The sequence below is a fragment of the Dryobates pubescens genome, chromosome 2, assembly GCF_014839835.1.
Source record: "Dryobates pubescens isolate bDryPub1 chromosome 2, bDryPub1.pri, whole genome shotgun sequence".
Taxonomy (NCBI): domain Eukaryota; kingdom Metazoa; phylum Chordata; class Aves; order Piciformes; family Picidae; genus Dryobates; species Dryobates pubescens.
The window spans coordinates 40,290,507-40,311,515 of NC_071613.1; the positions used below are offsets into that span (position 1 = coordinate 40,290,507).

The 21,009-nt window shown below is 43.7% G+C and overlaps 1 protein-coding gene across 17 annotated transcripts in view; it reads left to right on the top strand.

Moving 5' to 3' along the window:
- Window positions 1-21,009, top strand: part of BIN1 (bridging integrator 1) — a 92,140-nt gene that overhangs the window by 24,980 nt on the left and 46,151 nt on the right. For all 17 annotated transcript variants that reach the window (XM_054175887.1, XM_054175900.1, XM_054175937.1 and 14 more), the window contains exon 2: window positions 17,835-17,915. In XM_054175887.1, coding sequence (XP_054031862.1) covers window positions 17,835-17,915 — 81 coding nt within the window. The remainder of the gene's footprint in view (window positions 1-17,834; window positions 17,916-21,009) is intronic.

The following is a 21,009-nucleotide window of genomic DNA, read 5'->3' on the forward strand; positions in this document are numbered from 1 at the left end:
GTCAGTTTAAACCCCTTGCTGTTTACACTTCGAGTTTCTAAGCAGACAGTGATGTGAGGCAGGCAGCTGTAGTCCTTCCACTTGTGACGAGCAAGGAGTTTTTGACTTGACTCTTTTGAAAGGGAATTTAATTTCAAAGCCAAGTCTGCATATATGGTGCTGATCCTGTGTGTCTCACTTAAGCTCTTTCCTGCTCTTACTTTGAGCCTGGACCTTGACGTCAGCCCTTGGTGCACAAATTTTCCAATTCCTACAGGTTGCCTGGTAGATACAAACTTTTCTTTCCCTGCTTCTCTCCCACCTCCCTCTCTTCCAGGTGGCTTGTCACCTTATCCTTAGGACTCAGTGGAAGCAGTATGTTTACCTCCCTTTGTTTGATTTTACAGGTGATCCTTTAAAATTATCAGCCGGGGAGTAGAAGCACTCAATGGCTTCTGTAGCACATTATGGTATCTGGTTACTCATTGTGCAGGGAAATCTCAAGTGCAGGCAGCCTTTCTTTCCACTGCCATATTTTATTTTATTTTTCCCACAGGATATTTCTTCTCTCTTCCCCTCCCCCCCCCCCCTAAATTCACCCCTCTGATTCAGCTAAAAAGGAAGGAGAGAACAATGAAAGTGTCTGTTTGCAAGTGGATTTGGGATATAGAGCTGGGCATGGTTTCAACTCTTGTCTGCAATAACTTTGTAGAATAGCCTGATCCCTGGACAAATGTCCCTCAGACATGCTATCCTTATGGAGCCATAGGTACTGAGCCAGCTAGGGAAGGCATGGAGCAGGACGCAAATGTAGTATGTGTCAGTCCTGAAAATGATGCATTGTGAAACAGCTCTGCGCTTGGCCTGCTTCTCAAACTTTCAGGCAGAAAAGTCATGATGTTGTCTGTCACTCAAGTCAACTTGCTTTCCTTTGCTTGACAGACTTCTGTGTACAAGAAGATTTTGGAAGGTCTGTTTTAGGGTGTTGCAAAATGAAAGCCACCATCCCCAAACCTGTCATGACTGTTTCAGAGTGAGCTTGGACCTTTATTTGGTTCCTAACATGATCTCCTGCATCTGGAATCTTCTTAGCCCAGTCCTGTAGTGATCAGCACCCAATGTAGTGGACTTGTTTGTGGTGATGATCTAAAACTTCAGTGGGATTTTCTTTCCATTCTGAAGATGACAGATGAATTCTGAGAGTATACCTTCCATGTGTACTTTGTACTCTTGGAGGTACTTGCTTTATTAAAACCTGGCCCATCTAGGCCACTACTAGCACAGTGTGTTTGTGAGAGCTTGTCTCTGTGCCCATCCAAGCATGAGTGACGCTAGAATGTCTGCTTAGACCTGTCTTCAGAGTGGTGACTTAGCTTTGCACCAAATGCCAGCCTCATTGATCCCCTTGTCCTTGTTGAGAAGGATGCTTTTTTTTTGGCAATGCATGGTGGAGGTTGCTTGGCTGATGCCTTTGTCTTCCTGGTTGTCTCGGTTTGTTTCACCTCCTGACTGATAATTGCTTTGAGGAGCAGTCAGAGGATCAGTATGTAACTTCTAAAGCAACTCCCATGTGTTAACTGTGGCAATGTTCTGATACTTCCTAGAGTGCCTTGTTGCATCTGTTGCTGTTTCTGCCTTGTTTCATGTGTTTGATCACTGCCCTGTTCCCCTTCAGCATAGATCTGGACTCTGCTTTGCAGGGTTCATTCCATGGGATTTACTTTTCTGAGTAGGTGAACAAAACCTTAAGTCACTTTAGTAATTGAAATCTTAATTCCCTTGTTTTGCTGGCTCTGTCTCTTCCCTGACTTCAGTAGTAGCAAGAACAGGAAGAGAATGGAGAATCACCAGGATGAAGGGGACTATGTCACAGAAAAAAAATCTATCTCATGTTAATAATGGAGCAAGTCTACTGCAAGGAACTGGGCAAGTGGAAAAGGTCATTGCAGTATTTCATGTTTGGGACAAGGAGGACAAATCACTGGCACATAATCTGAAATAAAAATGCTTAAAATGTTAACTTTATGGTAGAGATTCAAACATAATACTCCCTGTTCCAGAAGCAGAAGCTTTTCAAAAAGCTGATTAGGGGACTGATTATTACCCAAGTTGTACATAACTGTCTGGAGACAGTTAATGTTTAAATGAGGCAGGTTTTAAAATAGATAACTTGCCCTATTAGTTGTAGCAAAATGTCTAAATGCATCCTGCTGGATAGAAAGAAGCACAAAAGCTTGCCTGTTTTTTGCTGCTATTTGAATTTCACTTTAAACTCTGCAATGATGACTCTGCAGCAGAACGAGTTGAGAACAGTGCTGGCATTTAAGTGCTTTGCTGGTCAATCTACCTTAAGGTCATAGCTTGGTGCTTTGTCTCTCTGGTGGTGAACTGGCTTTTCTTTTGCAGTACAGAAGAGCTGATCTTAGAGCACAGCCTGACTGGTTAGTGGATATGGTTATAGCAGATCAAATTTCAGATAAAGAGATACTACACTAAGCTTGCCCTTGTTCCAATGCAGGCAAGTCAGATCTCTGTGTTCCCTAAGGCGCTGTCCTGTCTTGAGGCAGCACTGCACAGGGAACACTGAAGAGAAAAGGAGTCTGTCCACCTTCCTCTTAGGGCTAAATTGGTGCAAGGTTCTGTGGGTGACTGGGACATGAGTATTGACTATTGCTGTACAGTGAGTCCAAAACTAGACATGTATTAGCAGGTTCCTTAGTTGATCTGACTACTTAATTAGACTGTGTTATTGAATCCTTCTTGGTCATCCAGTATAGTATAAGTTACCCTACTGCATGTTGATTTTAACATATTAAATACAAAACTGAGTGTAAGAGGCTGTGAATACACTTAGTTGTGAGAAAGATCTTCTCTGGTTCAAGCACTGCTTCTGTGAGAGTTTTGAGTGGTGTTCTATGGCTGGCAGCTCCTGTAGTCTGTGTCCTGGGCAGGAACCATGCTTGTACACCATCTCTCAGGTAGTCCAACAAGCTGGTTCACCCGCAGTGGAACAGCTTTGTAGCAGCCAGTGGGTCAAATGATGTACACTGATCTGCTTGCGTGGTAAACTGTGAAGGTCTGTAATCATCAAAACATCCTCTTCTCCTGTGATGCAGAGCAAAGGTTTACAGTCTGTACAACCTCAGAGACTTGTATAGAAGCACTTGGATCCACCTTGCATCTTTTGATTTGCCGTATTATACATGCGACAAATTGAAACCTATGTGACTTAAGCTAGGAAAGGTGGAATTGCAAGGCACCATCTCCTAATACTGGAAAAGGAAACTAGAAGTTTATGAAATATTGAAAACTTGACCTAAAAGGCAGCTTTCATCACTGGACATAAACATCCTTTTGGTGTTGCTCTCTCAGCCCATTTTGAATAATAGAGGGGACTTCACACAGCTGTACAAATAGTGGTGATTTAACCAAGGATGGGTAACAGTGAATGGGCATGACATCTGCTAAGCAGCAGTGATGTGGAGAAACAGCCTTACTTTGATCCACAGACTGAGCTTGAGTTTTAGCAGTACTTGATCTTGTCTTCTTCCTGGTATCCCTTTGCAAATGAGCTCTTGGGCAAGAGGAGATAAAATCAACTAGATGCAGTTATGTCCTTCTTTTGCCATGAGTGCTGCTAGCTATAGAATAAGCATGTTTTAACCACAGAAGGTCAGCAAGGCCTCTAGGCTCTGGACAGACAACTGATTTTATTGTTAGCCTTTGTAACAAGATTAGCACCAAATGACTCACAGAACAAGTCAGGTGTTCTTTAATCTTGTGTAACTGGGTTGGTATGAAAGCATTTTCAATATCATGACAGAATGTGGCTGAAAACTTTGACAAAATCAGATCTTCAGTGACAAGTAGGAACTTTCAACTTGAATCAAAACCTAGATATTGAAAAGGATTTATTACACTTTTTTTTTTTAACCAAAAAAGGTGAAAATTCCCAGAAAGAATCTATGAAAAGGATTTTGTTGTTGAAGTTTTTGGTGGAAGAGAAAGCAATGCTTTCTCCTTAGCTCTGCGGTGAGCCCAGAGGTGGTCTTGAACTTCCTGATCAAGAAGGCAATGTAGAGCAGAGCTGAAGTTACAAATTATACCAGATTTTCTCCTGGAAGGCAAGTTTCTTTCTGTCTCCTGGGCTGCTTTCACTTGTGTACTTAGGGGTTGCAAGCTGCTAACTGCTGCTGTGATCATGGCTGACCCTTACGGCCTAAGTATGGAAAGCACAGCAGATTGCTCCTGTTGTAGGGGTGGGCTAGGATTCAAACTGCAATACCTTTTATTCCTTTATTTCAAGCTTCTTGTAAACAACACAATTTGCATACCCAGTCAGAATCACTCTGCAAATACCTGTTTATGTGTCAGCCTGGGCGACCTGATCTAGTGGAGGATGTCCCTGCCCGTGGCAGGGGGCTTGGAACTAGATGATCCTTGGGTTCCCTTCCAACCCATGACAATTCTGTGATCTTGAAAATGTCCTGGAGTTTTCCTTATGGTGAAGTAAAGCTAATGTATTTTTTTTCTTTCTTTTTTTTGAATGAGAAACATTAACCTATATAAATACCAGGTGCCTTTATCTTATCAAGTGGTGTGATGGGATGGGAAAGGGAGTTGAATTTTATAAGTGGAGATCCTGGCCTGTTAATCACTAGAGTTAATAATTTCTGACAAGGTAACTTAGCCTCCTTTGTAACTTTACATCTCTATCCTCTTGTTTATTTTCTAACCACGATAAGTTTGTGTTCTGCATTGTATCAGCTCAAATGGTTTCAAAAGGACTTTAATTTGCATAACTTTTATAGGAGAAAACAGAGAAACCCAAACTGATCCCTGAATTTCCAAGAGGCCCCTTTTACCACTTCTGAGAACGTGCTAAGGGTGAAGTCAGTTGTGCAAGAATGGTGTGAACTGTGTGCTTCACTCTCTGCAGGAGCTAGGACTGCTTATAGTTGTGGCACTGCTTTGGTGTACCAGCTGTTTAATAAAAACTTGTGAGAATAGTGGACAGTAGATCACAGAGCAAGCAAAAGATTGAAATACTATAGCTAGGTGGCATCACTTGAGCACTTGAGTGATTCTGGCTGATAGCTGTGCCAGTCTTGTGCTGACAGAGAAACACTGAAGGAATGATTATAATGTCTGCAGATGTGCAGATGATTTCTGTGGATGATTTTCAGTTATTGGATAAACGGAAAGATGATTAGTGATGTGATAGGCAAGGAGTGCTCAGGCACTGATGGATGTAATTCCTGTGATATGCATGCCCTGGGACCAGGCTGTGGGATAGACCTGCCCTCTTTTGGATACTGCCCATCTTTGCTCCATGTAGAAAGGCAAAAGTCACATCTGCTTTTCAGTTACTCTCCTTTTTCTGTTGTCTCTGTTCTGCTTTAATGTGTCTGTTTTGAAAACCCAAAGTCAGTAGTGCGTAACGAGACTTCCTATTATCTACATCCTTTCATGTCTGAGGTGCATAGAGAAGAGGGAGAGAGTTTTGCCCACAAGAACTGCCACAAACCTGGAGTCATTCAGTCAAAAGCAATGGGGTTTGCTCCCAGATCACCAGGAATCTGCCTGTTTCCTGGAGAATCTTACCATGTCAGAAAGCCCTTTTGAGAGATGAAAGACTGCAGGTGCAAGGATGCCTCCATAAAAGGATGTGAATAGAGAGATGGATCATGAAAAGCAAATTCTGGTTGTTTGTGTCATACACCTGAGCAATGCCGCAGGTTTGCTGAGCACAGGCTCAGCTCAGTCTGCTCAAGTGTGCTGCTGTTGTGCAGACCAGAGGTAGGCACATAAATTCATATATGGAATGTTTGTTTTCCACAAATAAAGCAGGTCCATTTACAGTTTCATGCCTTTTTGAGTTGGTGGTGTTTGGAGCAGGGCAATGGGAGAGCTAGATGCAAGTTGCTGACAGTTCCCCTGGTTATTAATGGCCACAGTGAGGGCTTGCAGGTTCTGAGAATAGACTCTGTGATTGCTTTAGAGAAGACAGCTGACAATGGTGTTTGATACACCAATATGTCTCTGCCTGACTTTTGACTGACAGTAACACAAACTTGCTCTCCTCCCAGCCATGGCTTAAACCTGGTGACATTTACAACAGAGCTGTCTCCCCTGGTCTAAGTTTAGATGGGGATTTTTGTGTTTGTCTGAAAGTGTGTGCTTAATAAAATAAAAAAGGAGGAGAGGGCTTCTGCAAATAAAATTGAAATGGGAATTTCAAACCATGGCTGCATATGAAAACAGGAGGTGTTAAAGATGTATGGGTTTTCATCGTTTGGTTGCTCTGAATCCTTGGTGAAGAAAAAAAAGATAGCTATATATCTTTGTGTGTGTGTGTATATATGCAGTAGACAAGGTTTAGTGGGCATGGTGTTGCAAGGTTGATGGGTGGTCTTGGAGGTCTTTTCCAACCTTAAAGATTCTATGGTTCTACTATATCCTAACAGCTTTTGGTCACCTAAAGGGGAATTGTTTTGTCTTCCATTACAGACCTTTGGTAAGCCTTCATTCTTTCATGAACATGGCTTTCTTCTGATACTGCCATTTCCAAAGTCTGGTCTGGCAGCAGCTCATGCAACCCAGATAGAAATAACTGTGTTTTAGACTTGGCCCTGAGAGCTAGATGCTCCATATCCTCCGTTAGATACGTGAAGGATTTGCAGCTATGTTCTGCTGGCATTATGATGAAAAATGCACCGTAAAAGCTGGTGGAACTCAACCCTTTGTCAACACCATGAGCTACATATTTGCCATGTGTCTCCGGAGAGTTCACCTGTGACTTCAGACAGCACTGAAAGAGTTTAGGCAGGAAGGTGTGATGGCAAGTAGTGTCCAGAGAGGCCAGGTGAAGCCATTTTTTTGGAACACTAGCTTTTAAAAAAGTACTTTCAGCCATCTATTGCAGGGGAGGAAAGTTCCTGAGTTTGGCTCATTTTTAATCTGAAATGAAGGTACAAATGTATGATCTGGGCAGAGAGACATGATCTCATCAACTGCTTCAGAACTGCTCTGTCATGTCAGCAGTCAGCCTGTCTTTGCATCTACCTTACCTTCCTTCTGCGTTCTTTGTCAGGAACAATTGGCTGCCTGTGACTGGGAAAAGATTTGCTGGAAAAGGTTTTCTTTTACCATTCCTCTTCCTTTTTGTTTCCACTTCCCTCACTTCAAAAGCAAAGTTTGCAAAACTGCGCTTACATAACCAGTGCTAGAAGTGTTTTATGCTGTCACTATTTGTTGACTGAGCTGCATCTTTTGTCTTCAGAAGACCTGGGGATTTTCATTTCTATGTGCTTTGCAACTCTTCTGCCCTTTGCTAAGCTGAACAAGTGGTCCTGATTCATTCTTGTTAGTGTAATAATGCATTAGTAACTGCAGCAGTTCAGAAGGGTAAGATCTTGCGGTCAGGATCTCACTGTAATCAAACATTCCAAACAAGACAGGCCACTTCCCTTGAGTTTGTGTACAACAAGTGATGATGCAACGCTGACCAAGCTTGCAGCTGCACTGTAATCAGCAATCCTGGTTGCCTGGAGTTGGCATTTTCTGGGCCATGGTGTACAGGTGTGAGTGAGAGGGAGGTCAGTCCATAAGCATTCCTGTGAATGAAATGTGCAGAGCTCTGCTGATCTGATGAATCTTACTATCTCAGTAGTTATGGGATAGTACCAAGATGCCCCAGATATTCCATGTGACATCTATGAAGACACACGAGTGGTAGACTAGTACTGCCTTTCCTGAAGGAAGATTGAATGGGAAACTTTTTTTCCCCCCTGTTCACACCCTATCATATTAAAGAGTTGCCATTTCACAGTAGCCCTGTACTCTTCTTGACATCTTTTCCATCAGTTTTAAACAGCCACCCATGTACTGTTCTGTGACCTATTTTTCATGCTGATGAATGTATGGTGTGTAGCAGGAATAAAAGCAATCTAAGGATTTTTTTTCTTTTATTTTCTTTTTGACAGATTCCTCCCATTAATTCACACTAGCAACATTTCCTCAGTGTGCCATTACCTTCTCCTTTGGGGAGTGATAGCTTATGTCCACTTGTTTGTAATATATTCAGCATCTGTCAACACCCTTTCACCCTGGAGCAGAGCAGAGGGTCTTCTTGTCCAGGGGTGGTAACTGAGCTCTGAGACTGCCATCAAAAATAAAAGCTGCTGAGCTTGAATCAGATCTAGTTATCTGAGAACTGGAAACTGTGTGAAGGACAGAAGTGACTGAGTAGAGAACTAGGAGCACTTAAAGCTTTGCCTTGGCTGGGAGATTTTGCTGTGAAGTTTTGAGAGGAGAGGATGAGCATGAAAACCAATTTTCCTTGAATTGCTGCATCCTGTACCTTCTTCAAGAATTTATCAAACCAAAAAACCCTGAGATGCCTCCCCAGTTCTCTGGTTTCATATGGCAAACTTGGATGCAGAAGCATAGCAATCCCCGTCTTCAAATGCAAGTGTGAGAGAGCTTCAGCACAATGTCCTTTCTGCCCAGTGGTAATATCAGCTGAGCTGGCCACTCTTAACTGTCCTTTACATCTTCTGCTGCGTGAGAAAGAGATACTTGAAATCTACACAGCACTGTATAGAAGAGATAATTGTGATCAGCTGGGAAGAGGGAGAAGCTGAACTGCTGATGTCACTGCCTGCTGTGGAGACTTGTGTGTTAGTGATAACGTAGGGATAGCATTCCTTTTCACGCTATTGGTAAATCCATGCCTGATGTAGGCAGGATGATGAAGTGTGGAAAGGCCCTGTTCTCCACAAATGCTGGTATCGAGCAATATGTCATTTGTAGTGTACCTGATATGTCAGGTGTCTTTGTGCCCTTCACCTGAATCCTTCAACTTTGTGCCCTTCACCTGAATCCTTCAACTAGTAAACTGTCTATTTGTTCAGGTTCCTGATGATATCCTGGGAACTTGGAGGAAGTACTGAAAAGAAGAGCACTAGATCAGTAAATGACCTTTCTGCACCAAAGTACAAAAAGTACCCCCAAAATGCTAGAGTGCTACTTCAATCAATATTTATTGGAATAAAGGCAATTTCCAAAGTCTCTGTATTACATAGATGCTTCTAATGCAAAACTGTTCATGGAGTAGCAGCAGGAAGCTGCAAGAGTGTTGCAAGGGGTGGTTGTCCACTAGAGGCATGATGGGTGGCTGATAGGTTTAATCTTTTTTTCCTGACCACTTATCTAATGCCTGCCAGATAGTTTTGGATATGAGGTACTTGTATGGCCAAATGTGGGAGGATACAAAGAAGTGTCTTATAGTAGCCCAAGAGATACTCCTGCGGTAGGTTTTGGAGAAAGGTGAGAGAGAAGCTGTTGGATTGTTGCTCTTGGAGTGCTCCAGGCAGTGTGGTAAAAAAGCAAAGGAGTACTCAAGCCTATGCCTAAGAGGGAAGAGGATCTTGAAAATCATTCAGTAGGCAGCTGCTGAGCACAGTGACTTTGATTTGCTTGAGATGTTGGGTGAAGCACTTGCTGCAGTTAGGAATAGCTTGTCCCCACTGTGCCATTGCTATAGACTTGTACCTTGTAGTTGCTTCACGGAAGCAATGGCATCTGCCGTGGAAGAATCTGCTACAGCCACAGTCCTCTTCTTATGCTTCATAGGAAAAGGGGAGTCTTCAGCAGTGTATGTAAAGGAAAACACTCTAAGTATGTGTGCTTAGGAGAACGCGGTGCGACATGCAGTGGGACAGGTCCTTTGTGTAACCCCTTCTTGGGGCTGTTACTCATTACTTATGCCTCAGCTTTAGGAATAAGCTGTTTGTTGTTCCAAGCCACCAGACTTGAAAAAAGACCTGCACCTGCTGTGCTTATTTCTACATTTTGTCTCACACCTGGCTTGATCAGAAACAAAGGTATATTCTTAAGATGTTAACTCCAGCTTCTGATGAAACTTGTTCCCATGAACTTTATCAGAGGCCATTCTGGGGAAACAGGTTTCTCCGGGAAATAATTCATGATGACAAAGTGGATGTCCTGGTTGTTTCCGCCTCCCCCCCGCCCCGTCTCCAGAATGAGGGCAATCCAATATGAACACACTGAGTCATGTTAAACTCATGTCCTAAAGATGCAGATCACAGTGAGGCTGTCAGAAGCAGATGTTTGATTTGAGCCTTCTAGGTAATGCAGTGTGATTCATATTCCTACAGAAATTTTGCAGTACATAGAGCCATTTCGGGAAGGTGGCAGTGATGTGTTTCTGTGTTGAAAACCTATACAAACCGTCGTTATTCAGTCATGCTTTAAGTAAGTTATGCTTCTGACTAGGAGGAAGGAATGAGGTCTTTTTGTAGACAATATTTGTTCGGTGACAAAGTGATTGACAATCTTCTGCTGTCGTCTTCAGGATTTGGGAAGACTGGCTTTGGAAGGACCTTACAAGGTCCATCTCTTGTGCGGAGTGGGATCAGACCAGCTTAAATCACACCTGAGGTGCTTGTCTAACTTCTTTTAAAGTCTTTCATTAACAAAGGATCTCCACACAATTTATTCTAATGATTTAAATTCTTCACTGTCAGCATAATTTCTTTTAAATTCTGAGGCTTCAATACCACAGTGTGACCAGAAAAAAAATATCTGTAGTTGTTTGAGGTTTTTTCCCCCCAAACTTAGAATATGGCTAAGCATGGAAACTGTCACATACTTCAGTTAAAGGAACAGTTTTGAAAATTAAACTCAATGTCTCTTGAGCTGAGCACTCTGAACTGGTGATCTCATCTCTCTGTACCTCTCTTTCCTATTTGCCAGCTGAAGATCCCAGGGATAAATTTGGTGAGCCTGTGACGTGCTGAACAAACACTTCACTTCACAGCTGGATGAATGTGGGCATGGTTTTTCCAGGTCATTCAGGAAGTCTTTAACAATATGCCATATTGAACTCTAATTTCCCAATTCCTCAGTGAAGAAGGCAATGTCCTGTCTTAGCAGGATTTATTGAACCTTGTTAGCAAGTAAGAAGCAAACAAGAACCTCTCTGTCTGTGCCAAGTGTGACATTGCCCTTTCCCATCTTCCAGTGATCCAAGGGTGTCTATAGGAATAATTTTCTCAATTTAAAGTGAAGTGTTAATATGTTTGGAGTTTCTTTCTCTCTACCCCCCATCCTCCTTTGTTCAGTTGGTTCAAAGAAAGGCTTAATTATGCCAGGCTTGCATGAGGAGAGGCAGGCTGTCCCCAAAGATCAGCCTAGAGGCAGGCATGGAGGGCAGAAGGAAGTGCTGTGCTCCCAGTGCCATTCTTGCTTTTCTCCCCAAGTTTGAGTGCAAAACCCAGAATTATTCCAGGAGCACAAATCCGCTTCACTGAGTAAGTCACATTTCATTTGGGCAGAGAAGAAACCAGGCTTAAAAACAAACAAACAAAAGTCAACAAATGTCCATTTTTTTGTACTTTATTATGTGGCTTTGTGCTTTTCATCTGACTTGGACACTGTTTTCTTCTCCCACTCTTCTGAGCGTAGTAACTCCATGGAGGAAGCAGCAACAGCTTGAGATCAAAGATTTATTTGTTCTATTTGACCCATTGGCACATGCCAATGTGTTGCAATTCAAAATTAGTCACAGTATTTACTGGCTCTGTGCCCAGCTGAGAGTTAAGACTATGCACTAGAATTGGCAGATACCAAAAGTTGGAGACTTTTGAGGGGTGGAGAGGCCAGGAGATGGAGTTGTTTAAGAGCATTGGGCCATTGGGCCCCTATCACTAAGATTTAACTACAGCCCCTTTTCTGTTACAGTGAAGGGTAAGATGTGGATCTGTAGGGCTCAAGCTCTCTGGCTGTGGGCTTAATGACTTCTCCATCAGGGATGGAACACCCTAAAGGCAAATGTTTCAGATGCAGATTTAGCTCTGTTTAGGGACCACAAGCTTCATTCCCCCGCCCCGGTCTTCCTACTCATCACTTGCATCCCCAAACTGCTTTCTGGCCTGGGTGATCCATATGCTGGGAAAAGCAGAGTTTTGTTAGCTTGCTGGTTCACATAATGGGTCTACATGGGGTTTGCTGAGAATATTTGGGGTCTTTTCGTGACATTTATATTTAAGAAGAAAGTGAGGGCAGGTGCTGAGTGAGAACTGTGGATGCATTAAGCAGTTGGCATATTTCTCTGTTGGAAAGCATGAATGTGAATCTGTTACAGTTGCACTGGAGAGCAAAGCAGAACTGCATTTCACTTGGTCTGATATGGCTTCTTCATGCTAGCTGCTGCTGCACTGCTGGCAAGTGTTTGTCCTTAATGGTGATTGCTGTACATCAGAGAGCTTGGTGGTTACAGAGCTGACCCTGGTCCTCAGTTTGCTTAATGCCAGTGCTCAAAGCAGAGCTGTGGATACCCTATGCTTATCAGCACAGGGGTTTGCCCTTCAAGAACGTTTCTTCCTTTTCACTTAGAAAAGAGGATAAAGTGCAGCTAGATAAGATGGCTCCTTTTGAGTCCTACAAAGCTGTGCTATTTGGATAATGCTGAGTCATCCTGTGAATCTTACTCACCTGTGAGAAAAAATCTGCAGCCTGGATTTCCCTTCCCAGCAAAATGGAACATTTGCTTAAAGTTGCTCTTTTTAATGCCTTTACTTTGTTGACCATTGCTTACACAGTGCCACATCTCTGGTAAAGAGGATTTCTTTAATTTCTGTGTCACTTCTGTGTTATCTCACCTCGCAAAGTAAATAATGCAAAGCTTACTTCAAATACTCCTGCCTGCAACAGCAACCTACAAATATATCCATGATATAAGAGGAATGTGATCATTTACCTCTTTATTTATAGCATTTTACTGCCCAGGATCTTCAGATGCTTTAAAACTCCTTTTTTGCTTTTATTTAAAGGCAGGGCAAATTGAGGCTTCATGGGTGGAATTTGGCTCTGCTAGGAGATGTTGCAGTAGTTGGTCAGGTGCCTCTGGTCCTAGGCATGAGAAATGCAAAGCACCTGCAGATATAGCTAATTGTTGGTTTCTGAGGAACACAGGGAAATAGTGTTTAAGTGTCCATTATGCACAGCGGCTGAGGCTGAAAATATTGTTTGGGAAGACATCCCCATCCTGTCATAGTAGATCTGAGTCACCCAAGACTGGAACCCACAGTGATGCGAGATTCCCCCTTCTGAAATCTGTTGCACAAAGTGTTTTGTGGGTTGCATGCAAAGTCACAGAATATATCTGGTTGGAAGAGACCTCAAACATCAAGTAGTGCAACCCTCGGCCCAGCACTGAAGCATCAGCACTAAACCATGTCCCTAAGTGCCAGGTCCACATGCTGCATGAACATCTCCCAGGGATAGTGACTCCACTGCCCTAGGCAGACCATTGCAATGTTTGATAACCCTGTAAGTGAAAGAATACTTCCTAGCATCCAGCTTGAACCTCCCCTAGCATAGCTTGAAGCCATTTCCTCTAGTCTTGTTGCTTGTCATCAAGGAGAAGAGGTTGGTCCCCTCCTCAGTCCAATCTCCCTTCAAGTAGTTGTAGAGAGCAATAAGATCTCCCCTCAGTCTCCTCTTCTGCAGACTGAACAACCCCAGCTTCCTCAGATACTCCTCACAGACCGTGTGCTCTAGGCTCTTCATGAGTCTTGTTGCCCTTCTGTGGAATGCTCCAGCACCTCAATGCCCTTTCTATAGTGAAGGGCCCAGAACTGAACACAATACTCATGGTGTGCCCTCACCAGTGCTGAGTACAGGGGGATGATCACCTCCCAGTTCCTGGTGGCCACCATGTTTCTAATACAAGCCATGATGCCGCTGGCTTTCTTGGCCACCTGGGCACACTGCTGACTCATATTCAGTTGTCTAGCAACCAATACTTCTGGGTCCCTCTCCAGGTATTCCCTTCTTCACCCTAGCTTGTACCATCTTGAAATTGTCCTTTTTCTTATGCAGGGCCAGTACTTCTCAGGTCAAGGGCAGACCAAGGAGCCTAGCCATGATTGCTTCCTAATCTTTTAAATGCCAGACCCATACTCACTGCCTAGTGAGGTTTGCCTCCAGACAGCAGCTGACAGATCATACTATCTCTGATCCACCCTGAGATTTGGGAGTTCTGGTAGGGTCCTGACTCCTAACCTGGTAAATCTGCTCCATTAATAGATATCAAAGAGCCAGAAGTTTCCATCTGAACTTTATCTGGCTTTGCAGTGAGCTGGAGGATTAAAGACCATTACAGAGGAAGGGAGGGAGCAGCCGTGGCTCACCCGGAATAGCCTGACCTATGACGGCACCCACCAGCCTGGGGAGGGGAGTTGTCCTGTGAGCTCACAGGTTATTAGCAGCGTGCACAGGCAAGCCTGCAGTCAGCAGCACACCCAGGGCCATCTGCTCCATCTCTGACTGGTGTATGGGTCCAGGGGAATCTTTTAGTACAGCTTGCCTGTACACCTCTGTCTAGAGAACTGGGAACAGGCATGCATGAAGATCAGTCTTGTGGAGCCATCATTTTATGCTGCTCAAATGCCTTTAGGGTTTGACTTCTAGGCTGTTTGCATGAGGAAGATCTATTTTTGAAAAACAGTGGCATGAGAACATAACCCCTGCCCTGCTGCAGCCCAGGGCTTTAGTGTCTCCACTGTGTCATGGCAAGTAATAAAGGCATCAGAGTGGCTTGTGTGGCTGGGACTCACCACTATATAGGGCCAGCAGATGTGGAGCACAAGCCTTAATCTGCCAGACAGAGGTAGAGTGTGGGAAGCAAGAACAGGGTTTTTGGTCTGTCCAGAAATTCTCTTGCAGCCTCTCTCTTGTGACTGGTTTTGTATTCTGTGCCTTGTTTCTCTGCTGGTGTCCTCTGTTTCACCACTGTGGAAAAACGCAAGGTTTTGTGTTACTTACTCCTCCCTCATTCAGAGCTGCTCCTCAGCTGAGTATCATTGTTGCAGGAGGAATATTTTCCTTAGAGATAGGCTGTGAGTTAGAGCCCTTTTAGTGCCTGGCATTTTTCAGGATTTGTGCAGACCAGCACCTCAGCATGGTGGAACAAGGTCTTCTCAGGTGGCTGGATGGCCCGACTCAGTGTGCTTGTACCTCAAGGAGCAGTGAAACTGCAGATTCACTTCTTGGACATGTGGGAAGCAGACATATGGCCTCTTCAATGAATAGTCTGTGGGTGCTGCTCAGTGTTTTACACCAGGAAGCACTGAGGGCTGTACTAAACCTTTGACCCTGGTGACATACTCCAGATTCCTCCCAGTTAAACAGTCTCCTTCCCTCCCCTCCAGGCCTGAAGGCATCCTGACTAGCCAGACAGATGCATTGCCCCATAAAAAACTTCTTTATATCCCACATAATCCTATTGATCTACATGTTGGAAACACCATTCCACTCTGGAATTTGCAGCTTGTGTACTTTATTGTTATCAGTAATGGGTGCTGTGGGCATGATGGGCCTTTGGACATCTAGCAGATCACCCAGCAGATGGGAAATCTATACTCTGCATGTCTCAAAGCCTAGGGGAGTACAGTTGAGCATGGAGTCTTGAAGCAGTATCTTTTCTGGAAGAGGCTCACCATGTCACCTGATGAGAAAGATGAGGCCATACTGAGTCCTCCTCTTCTGCTGGCATGGCAGAAGAAAGTGTAGCAGCGGTGTTGCTGTGGCTTGTGCTCCCCTTCACTGGAGCAGATAAGCAAAAGAGGCAGCAGTGGCTGGTGTACAGGACTCTTGCCTGTCCAACTAATGTTGCTGTTTCTGCTCTCTCAACAGCCTCTTACCTGATAAGGGTTTGAGAGGAAAAAGGGAATAATTGTGCTGTGTATGCCTTGCTGTGTGGACAGATTGGCCAAGCATATTAGGTGCGTGTAGCTGCAGTGTTGCTGTTGCTTAAGCTGTAGAAATTTGTGCTTCAGAATCTGGAGGCTATTGGTTCAGCCTTTGGTCACAAAGAGGTCAGTCTTCATCTGTATACCTCCTTTCTCCTCTTTTTGCTGACACTCAAATACCTCAGTGATTCATAGAGGTGAAGAGAGGCTGTTGAACAGAGGGACAAGGGAAAACAATGGTTCCCTCCCAGGCATTCAATCCCAGCCTAAATAACAGGACATATGAGCCAGGTGCTGAATGACTGTGCTGCTTGTTGTGTCCAGTGCTAGAGTCAGTTATTGCAGTCAGGAGTGAGCTGGGAAAATATCCATGCTTATGTGGGGGAGAGAAAAACTGAGATTAGCCAAACATACGTAACACAAATGTCCTCCACGTTGGCAGTGTTAAAAAGTGAGGATGGGCCAGGATACATTAGCATTTGGACTAGATGATCGTTATAGATCATTTCCAACTGAAAATTTTCTATGTCCTGTTGCATGGACAAACTTAATACCAGTTTTTGGACCAAACATCAAATTCCGATCCCTGCCTTGCAGGGGAAAAGTCCTCATTATGTTCTCTGAGGAGATCTGTGAGGAGCAAAAGGAGCTGGAGGAAGCTGGTTTTCATAGCTTTCATGGCAACCTGACAGTCCTTCAGAGCAGGGACGCTGATTGTCGACCTGCTTTTCCATGCTGACTCCCTCCTTCATAGGAGGGGCTGAACATGAAGGCTGATATCTGTGGCTAAAAGACTCCTGTGCTCAGATGAGCAAGAGAGACCTGAGCTTTCCACTGCTTTCTGCCTTTTGGGTAGTCATGCTCTTGCCAGATAGGGCTCCCTTGCTTTTTGAGATATTCCCTCAGCACCCTTTCTAGCCCAACTCTGGCTCTCCAGAAGCTCTTGTGACTGACTGGGTGGGCTTTTCATTGTTTTTACTGGCCCTGTGAGACAAGGCAGGTTTGGTTTTGGTTGTTTCGTTTGTTTGTTTGTTTGTTTTTTGTCATGGTCAGGTTTTATTTTTGATTAACAAAGATGTTGTAATTGATCTTAACCAACTGTAGTTCACATTCTTCTCTCTGCTGCTGGAGTTGCTGGGAGCATAGCAAATAACCACTGTTCCCCTCCAAAGCTGCTGCAGTGTGCCCAGCCTTCTTGTGGCAGAGCTACCGTCCTGCACAGAAAATAGAATACATTGTTCAAAGTCTGGGAACGATCCACTTAACTGCATGGAGAGGTCATTAAGAGAGAAGAATGATAAGGGAAGTAGACAGATAAGGATTTTTTAACAGGCTGTGGGGAGCTGTGCTGTGCATGGAAGCAGTGCGAGAAACAGGACTGGCTGCTGACACTCTATGAGACAAGACACTTAGGCTGAGTGTCATATAGATTCGTGGTGTAAAGGTCCCTAGTGGCTGTCAACAGCCAGCTCCTGCTAAGCATGTGCATAGTAAGAAAAGTTGGAAATAAAGTAGGACTTCCACTATTACATCTGCTGTCTCTTTCTAAGGAGGTCTCTGAATTATTTTCTGTGTTTAAAGGCAGTTTTGGGAGCAAAAAACGACACCCTGTCCAAAACAGAGACTAATGTTGAATCAGAATAAGTGTAAGCACATAACACAAGGCACATTAGGGGTGTGATTTGTTTCTTGCTGATACAGGAGTTAAGTAACTGGATTGCTCTTACCATGTCGAGGTCTTGGGTGACAGGTTGGACTTGATGATCTTTGAGGTCTTTTCCAACCTTACTGATTCTATGATTGTGTGTCTGCAAAAAGCATTAGACCAGTGAAGGACAAACCTCAATCATGCTCTTCAGTACAACAAAGTGCAAGAGGCCTGAGTTCATCCTGCAAGTCCTTTTATCAAGTTATGACTATGTGGAGAAATGCTCTAGAAATTCTGAGTGCAAGGAAGGAGACCCTTTAAACTTCCCTCCTTTCAGCCTTATGAACAAAAACTCGCAACTGTTCCTTTGTCTCTCCTTTGCTGTATCTGTGTTTGAAGTCTCCTCTCTTTCATATTTCTATCTGCAGGTCCTACAGAAGCTTGGGAAAGCAGATGAAACGAAAGATGAACAGTTCGAACAGTGTGTGCAGAACTTCAACAAACAGCTGGTAAGATAATTTGCAATCTGTAATTACACCCTGGGTTTCAGTATTAGCTTCCATTCATCTTCTGCAAAACGCAATTAAAGCGCATTAAGTGAAACAATGCCATAGGCCTACGGAAGCGACCCACAACTCATTGCTGTTCACTTCAGAGAAATTGCACTGTCTTCCAGTGTCCTTATCATGAAGTCAGTTAAAGTGCATGCTGAAAAGTAGTACTTGTTCTAGACACTTGTTCTAGTTTAGGAAAAGAAGTAGCTCAACCACGGCATTTCCTTTGGTTTGCAGCTCATTTGTAATGTAGTTGTTAATGCTGGGCTGGAAACAGAGAGCAGCAGTGTGTCTCTGAAAGATAGATTGGATAGGAAACAGATTAGGAATTAAAAAAAAAATAAACACACCAAAAAAAGGGAACAAGGCAGTTCCTTTGGTGAAATGGTGAAAAGGGAACAACCTGCCATGGCTGAGATCTAAATCTAACTTCTTCCTCATTCTTGCACAATCACTGTGCCAGGCCTGAGTCAGTACTTTCTTTAGTGCGTCTGCTGTGACCCTGCATTTTAGCACATAAAATTTTTTAGCAGTGTAGCAATTTTCCCCCATGTGCACTTAAACGGGTAAATTTGTGTCTTGGGCTGGGTGTGGTTTGTTTATTGATTTGCTCCTTTAATCTGGAGTTTTCAGTCACCCAGAGGAGGGGAAGACATCAGTTACACAGGCATTTGCACCCTGGGGCTTGGTGGTAGGGGAAGTACTACTTTTGTTTCATGCCAGTGCCACACTGGCCTCAGGTTGTGCTGAAGAAATATTTTTGCTTTTTTTGGTGCTCTGGCAAATTTAGAGCCCTTCTCTAGAGCTGTTAGCAGCAGCTGCATCACATCTGCTAAGACTCAGCAGATGTGGTTATGTGTTGAAAAACTGGCTGAGATGGGATTTGCCACAGCTGAATATAATGAAAATCTTTCAGTCTGACTTTGACTTATGTTTAACCAGAACTGACTGCAGATTCCTGGAGACTAATGCTCATTCTCTTGGCAGTTGATAGTGGCTGTTACTGCAGAAGTTCATGTATCATTTCCACGTACATCAGCGATACTCTCTTGTACACAGAGGAATATAGCTCGACTTTTCTGTATCATTTTAAAGTATCAGCAATCAGGAAACAACATTTTTGAATGAGCAATGCTGAAGGATTCAAATCCAAACTTTTGGATCTGGCTACCAAATGATTTTTGCCAAAGGAACTAGAAGCTGCTCAGCATTTGCTGCTTGGGGTCTGTTGATTTTGCTTTGGTCCTCAGTTTTTCTAAAATAAATGCAAACAATGCCTATTTTATAGGATAAACAATAAATATGAGTTATCTGGGTTGTTTGGGAACAACTTCAGCTATATGTTTATATGTACACAGTTCTTATTTTTATGATGTGTGTGTGTGTAGTATAGCTACATATAAGGTTTCTATGGCTTTTCCTTACACAGTCTGCTCCAGTGGGAAATAATGCCTGGAAGAGAGCTGACTTTTTGCTGCAGGCTTGTGACAGAACATCTCTCTTGTGGAGCTGGCTGGGGTGTGATCAAATGGTGGCCTTGTTTGCTGCTTGATTAGAGGTCATGCAGCTCTTGACTGTGTTGGTCCCCTTTGACACATGTTCCCATGTGTGGATTGAGGAATGCAGAGCAATTCTAAAAATCACTTACTCATTTTCAAGCAGGGCATCTTGTCCTATCTAATAGTGGTTGAATGGATGGCTCATAAAAAAGCACCGCTCTGAGGTCTGTGAATGGTAGGAGCTTTCTCATTCAGACAGATGGATTTGTTGTGTGACAAATGAACTGGATATAACCATGCCTCTGCAGGGCTACAGGATTTACCTGTGTCTCTTGAAAGCTTAACTAGTAGCACATCTGGCACATATTACTCCCTCAAGACAGATTATCTTTGGCAATTAACCTCCCTTTTGGGAGTTTATTTGAAGGCTCCCCCACTCCTGCCCTTTCCCAGTCACTTGTGTTCAAGGCACAGGCACAAGGATCTGTCCTAGAAATTGTTCTTGTGTACCTGGGAGCAAATAGCCTGCTGCAAAGGTGCAACACAGCCCCTCCCTGAAGTGTGCTGGGTTGTGGCTTCCCTTGTCCTGCATTTGAAATACTCACTGGAGAGACAGAGTGGGAGGCTGGTGGCAGCCCTTACACCTGTCACTGTGTTGTGTTTCTGCCTGGCAGAGCAGCTGGGTTTTGATACCCTCCATGAGTTGTCAGTTGTGTGGTAGTTTTGCATTGGTTTACAGTGTTTCACATGAGACAAGCTGCTGCTGGCACAGCAGTCACAGTTCCAGACATTTCAGTGGCCTAGTTCTGCAGAGGACCTTCCCTACCATTAGTTTCTGATAACCTCAAAGTTATGTGTCTTAAAAATCATACAGCTCAGGATGATAATGTATCCATCTGAGGGATTTTACATGATAGTTTTCTTTTGTGTCATTTCCTCTTGTGTTCTGATATCTCATCTTGCCAGTTCTAGTCTAGCACAGACCAATTCTAGGCAGACAGTACTGCTTTCCTCTAAGATGTTCTTGCTTCCTGCATTGGGCACAAGGAAACATACTATAGCTTGACTCAACTGCTGCTGGTCACCTCAGCCTCTGTGATGGTCCTCTGTGTGTGTACTCTTTGGTTATTCTGACACCTCTTCCCTAGTTTCTGAATGCACTGTTAGGAAAGTCTCATCTGCCCAGGTTTCTACATTCACCTTAAGCCAACAAAAAGCTCTGCATTTGTTTTAAGAACTCCTAAGACTTTTGCAGTACGTGTGGTCATTATTCCTTTGATCTTTTACTATCTTTGGGTCAGTTCCCAATGCTTCTCCAGACTAGGAGTCAAACTTTCTTTAATAAAAGGTGCCAGCTCTTTCCCATGCTTTGTTTCCTTTGATGGCAGTAGGAGAAGAATACGTGTGAACTTACCCAGAACTTTCGAGGCAAGGAAAACAAACTGGGCCATAGCGCTGGAAGCAGATGGAATTCTCAGCAAAGCTATGCTTGTACTGCCATTCCAACAGCTGGGCAGATTTAGCCTCTGCTTAGAGAGCACAGCTGCACT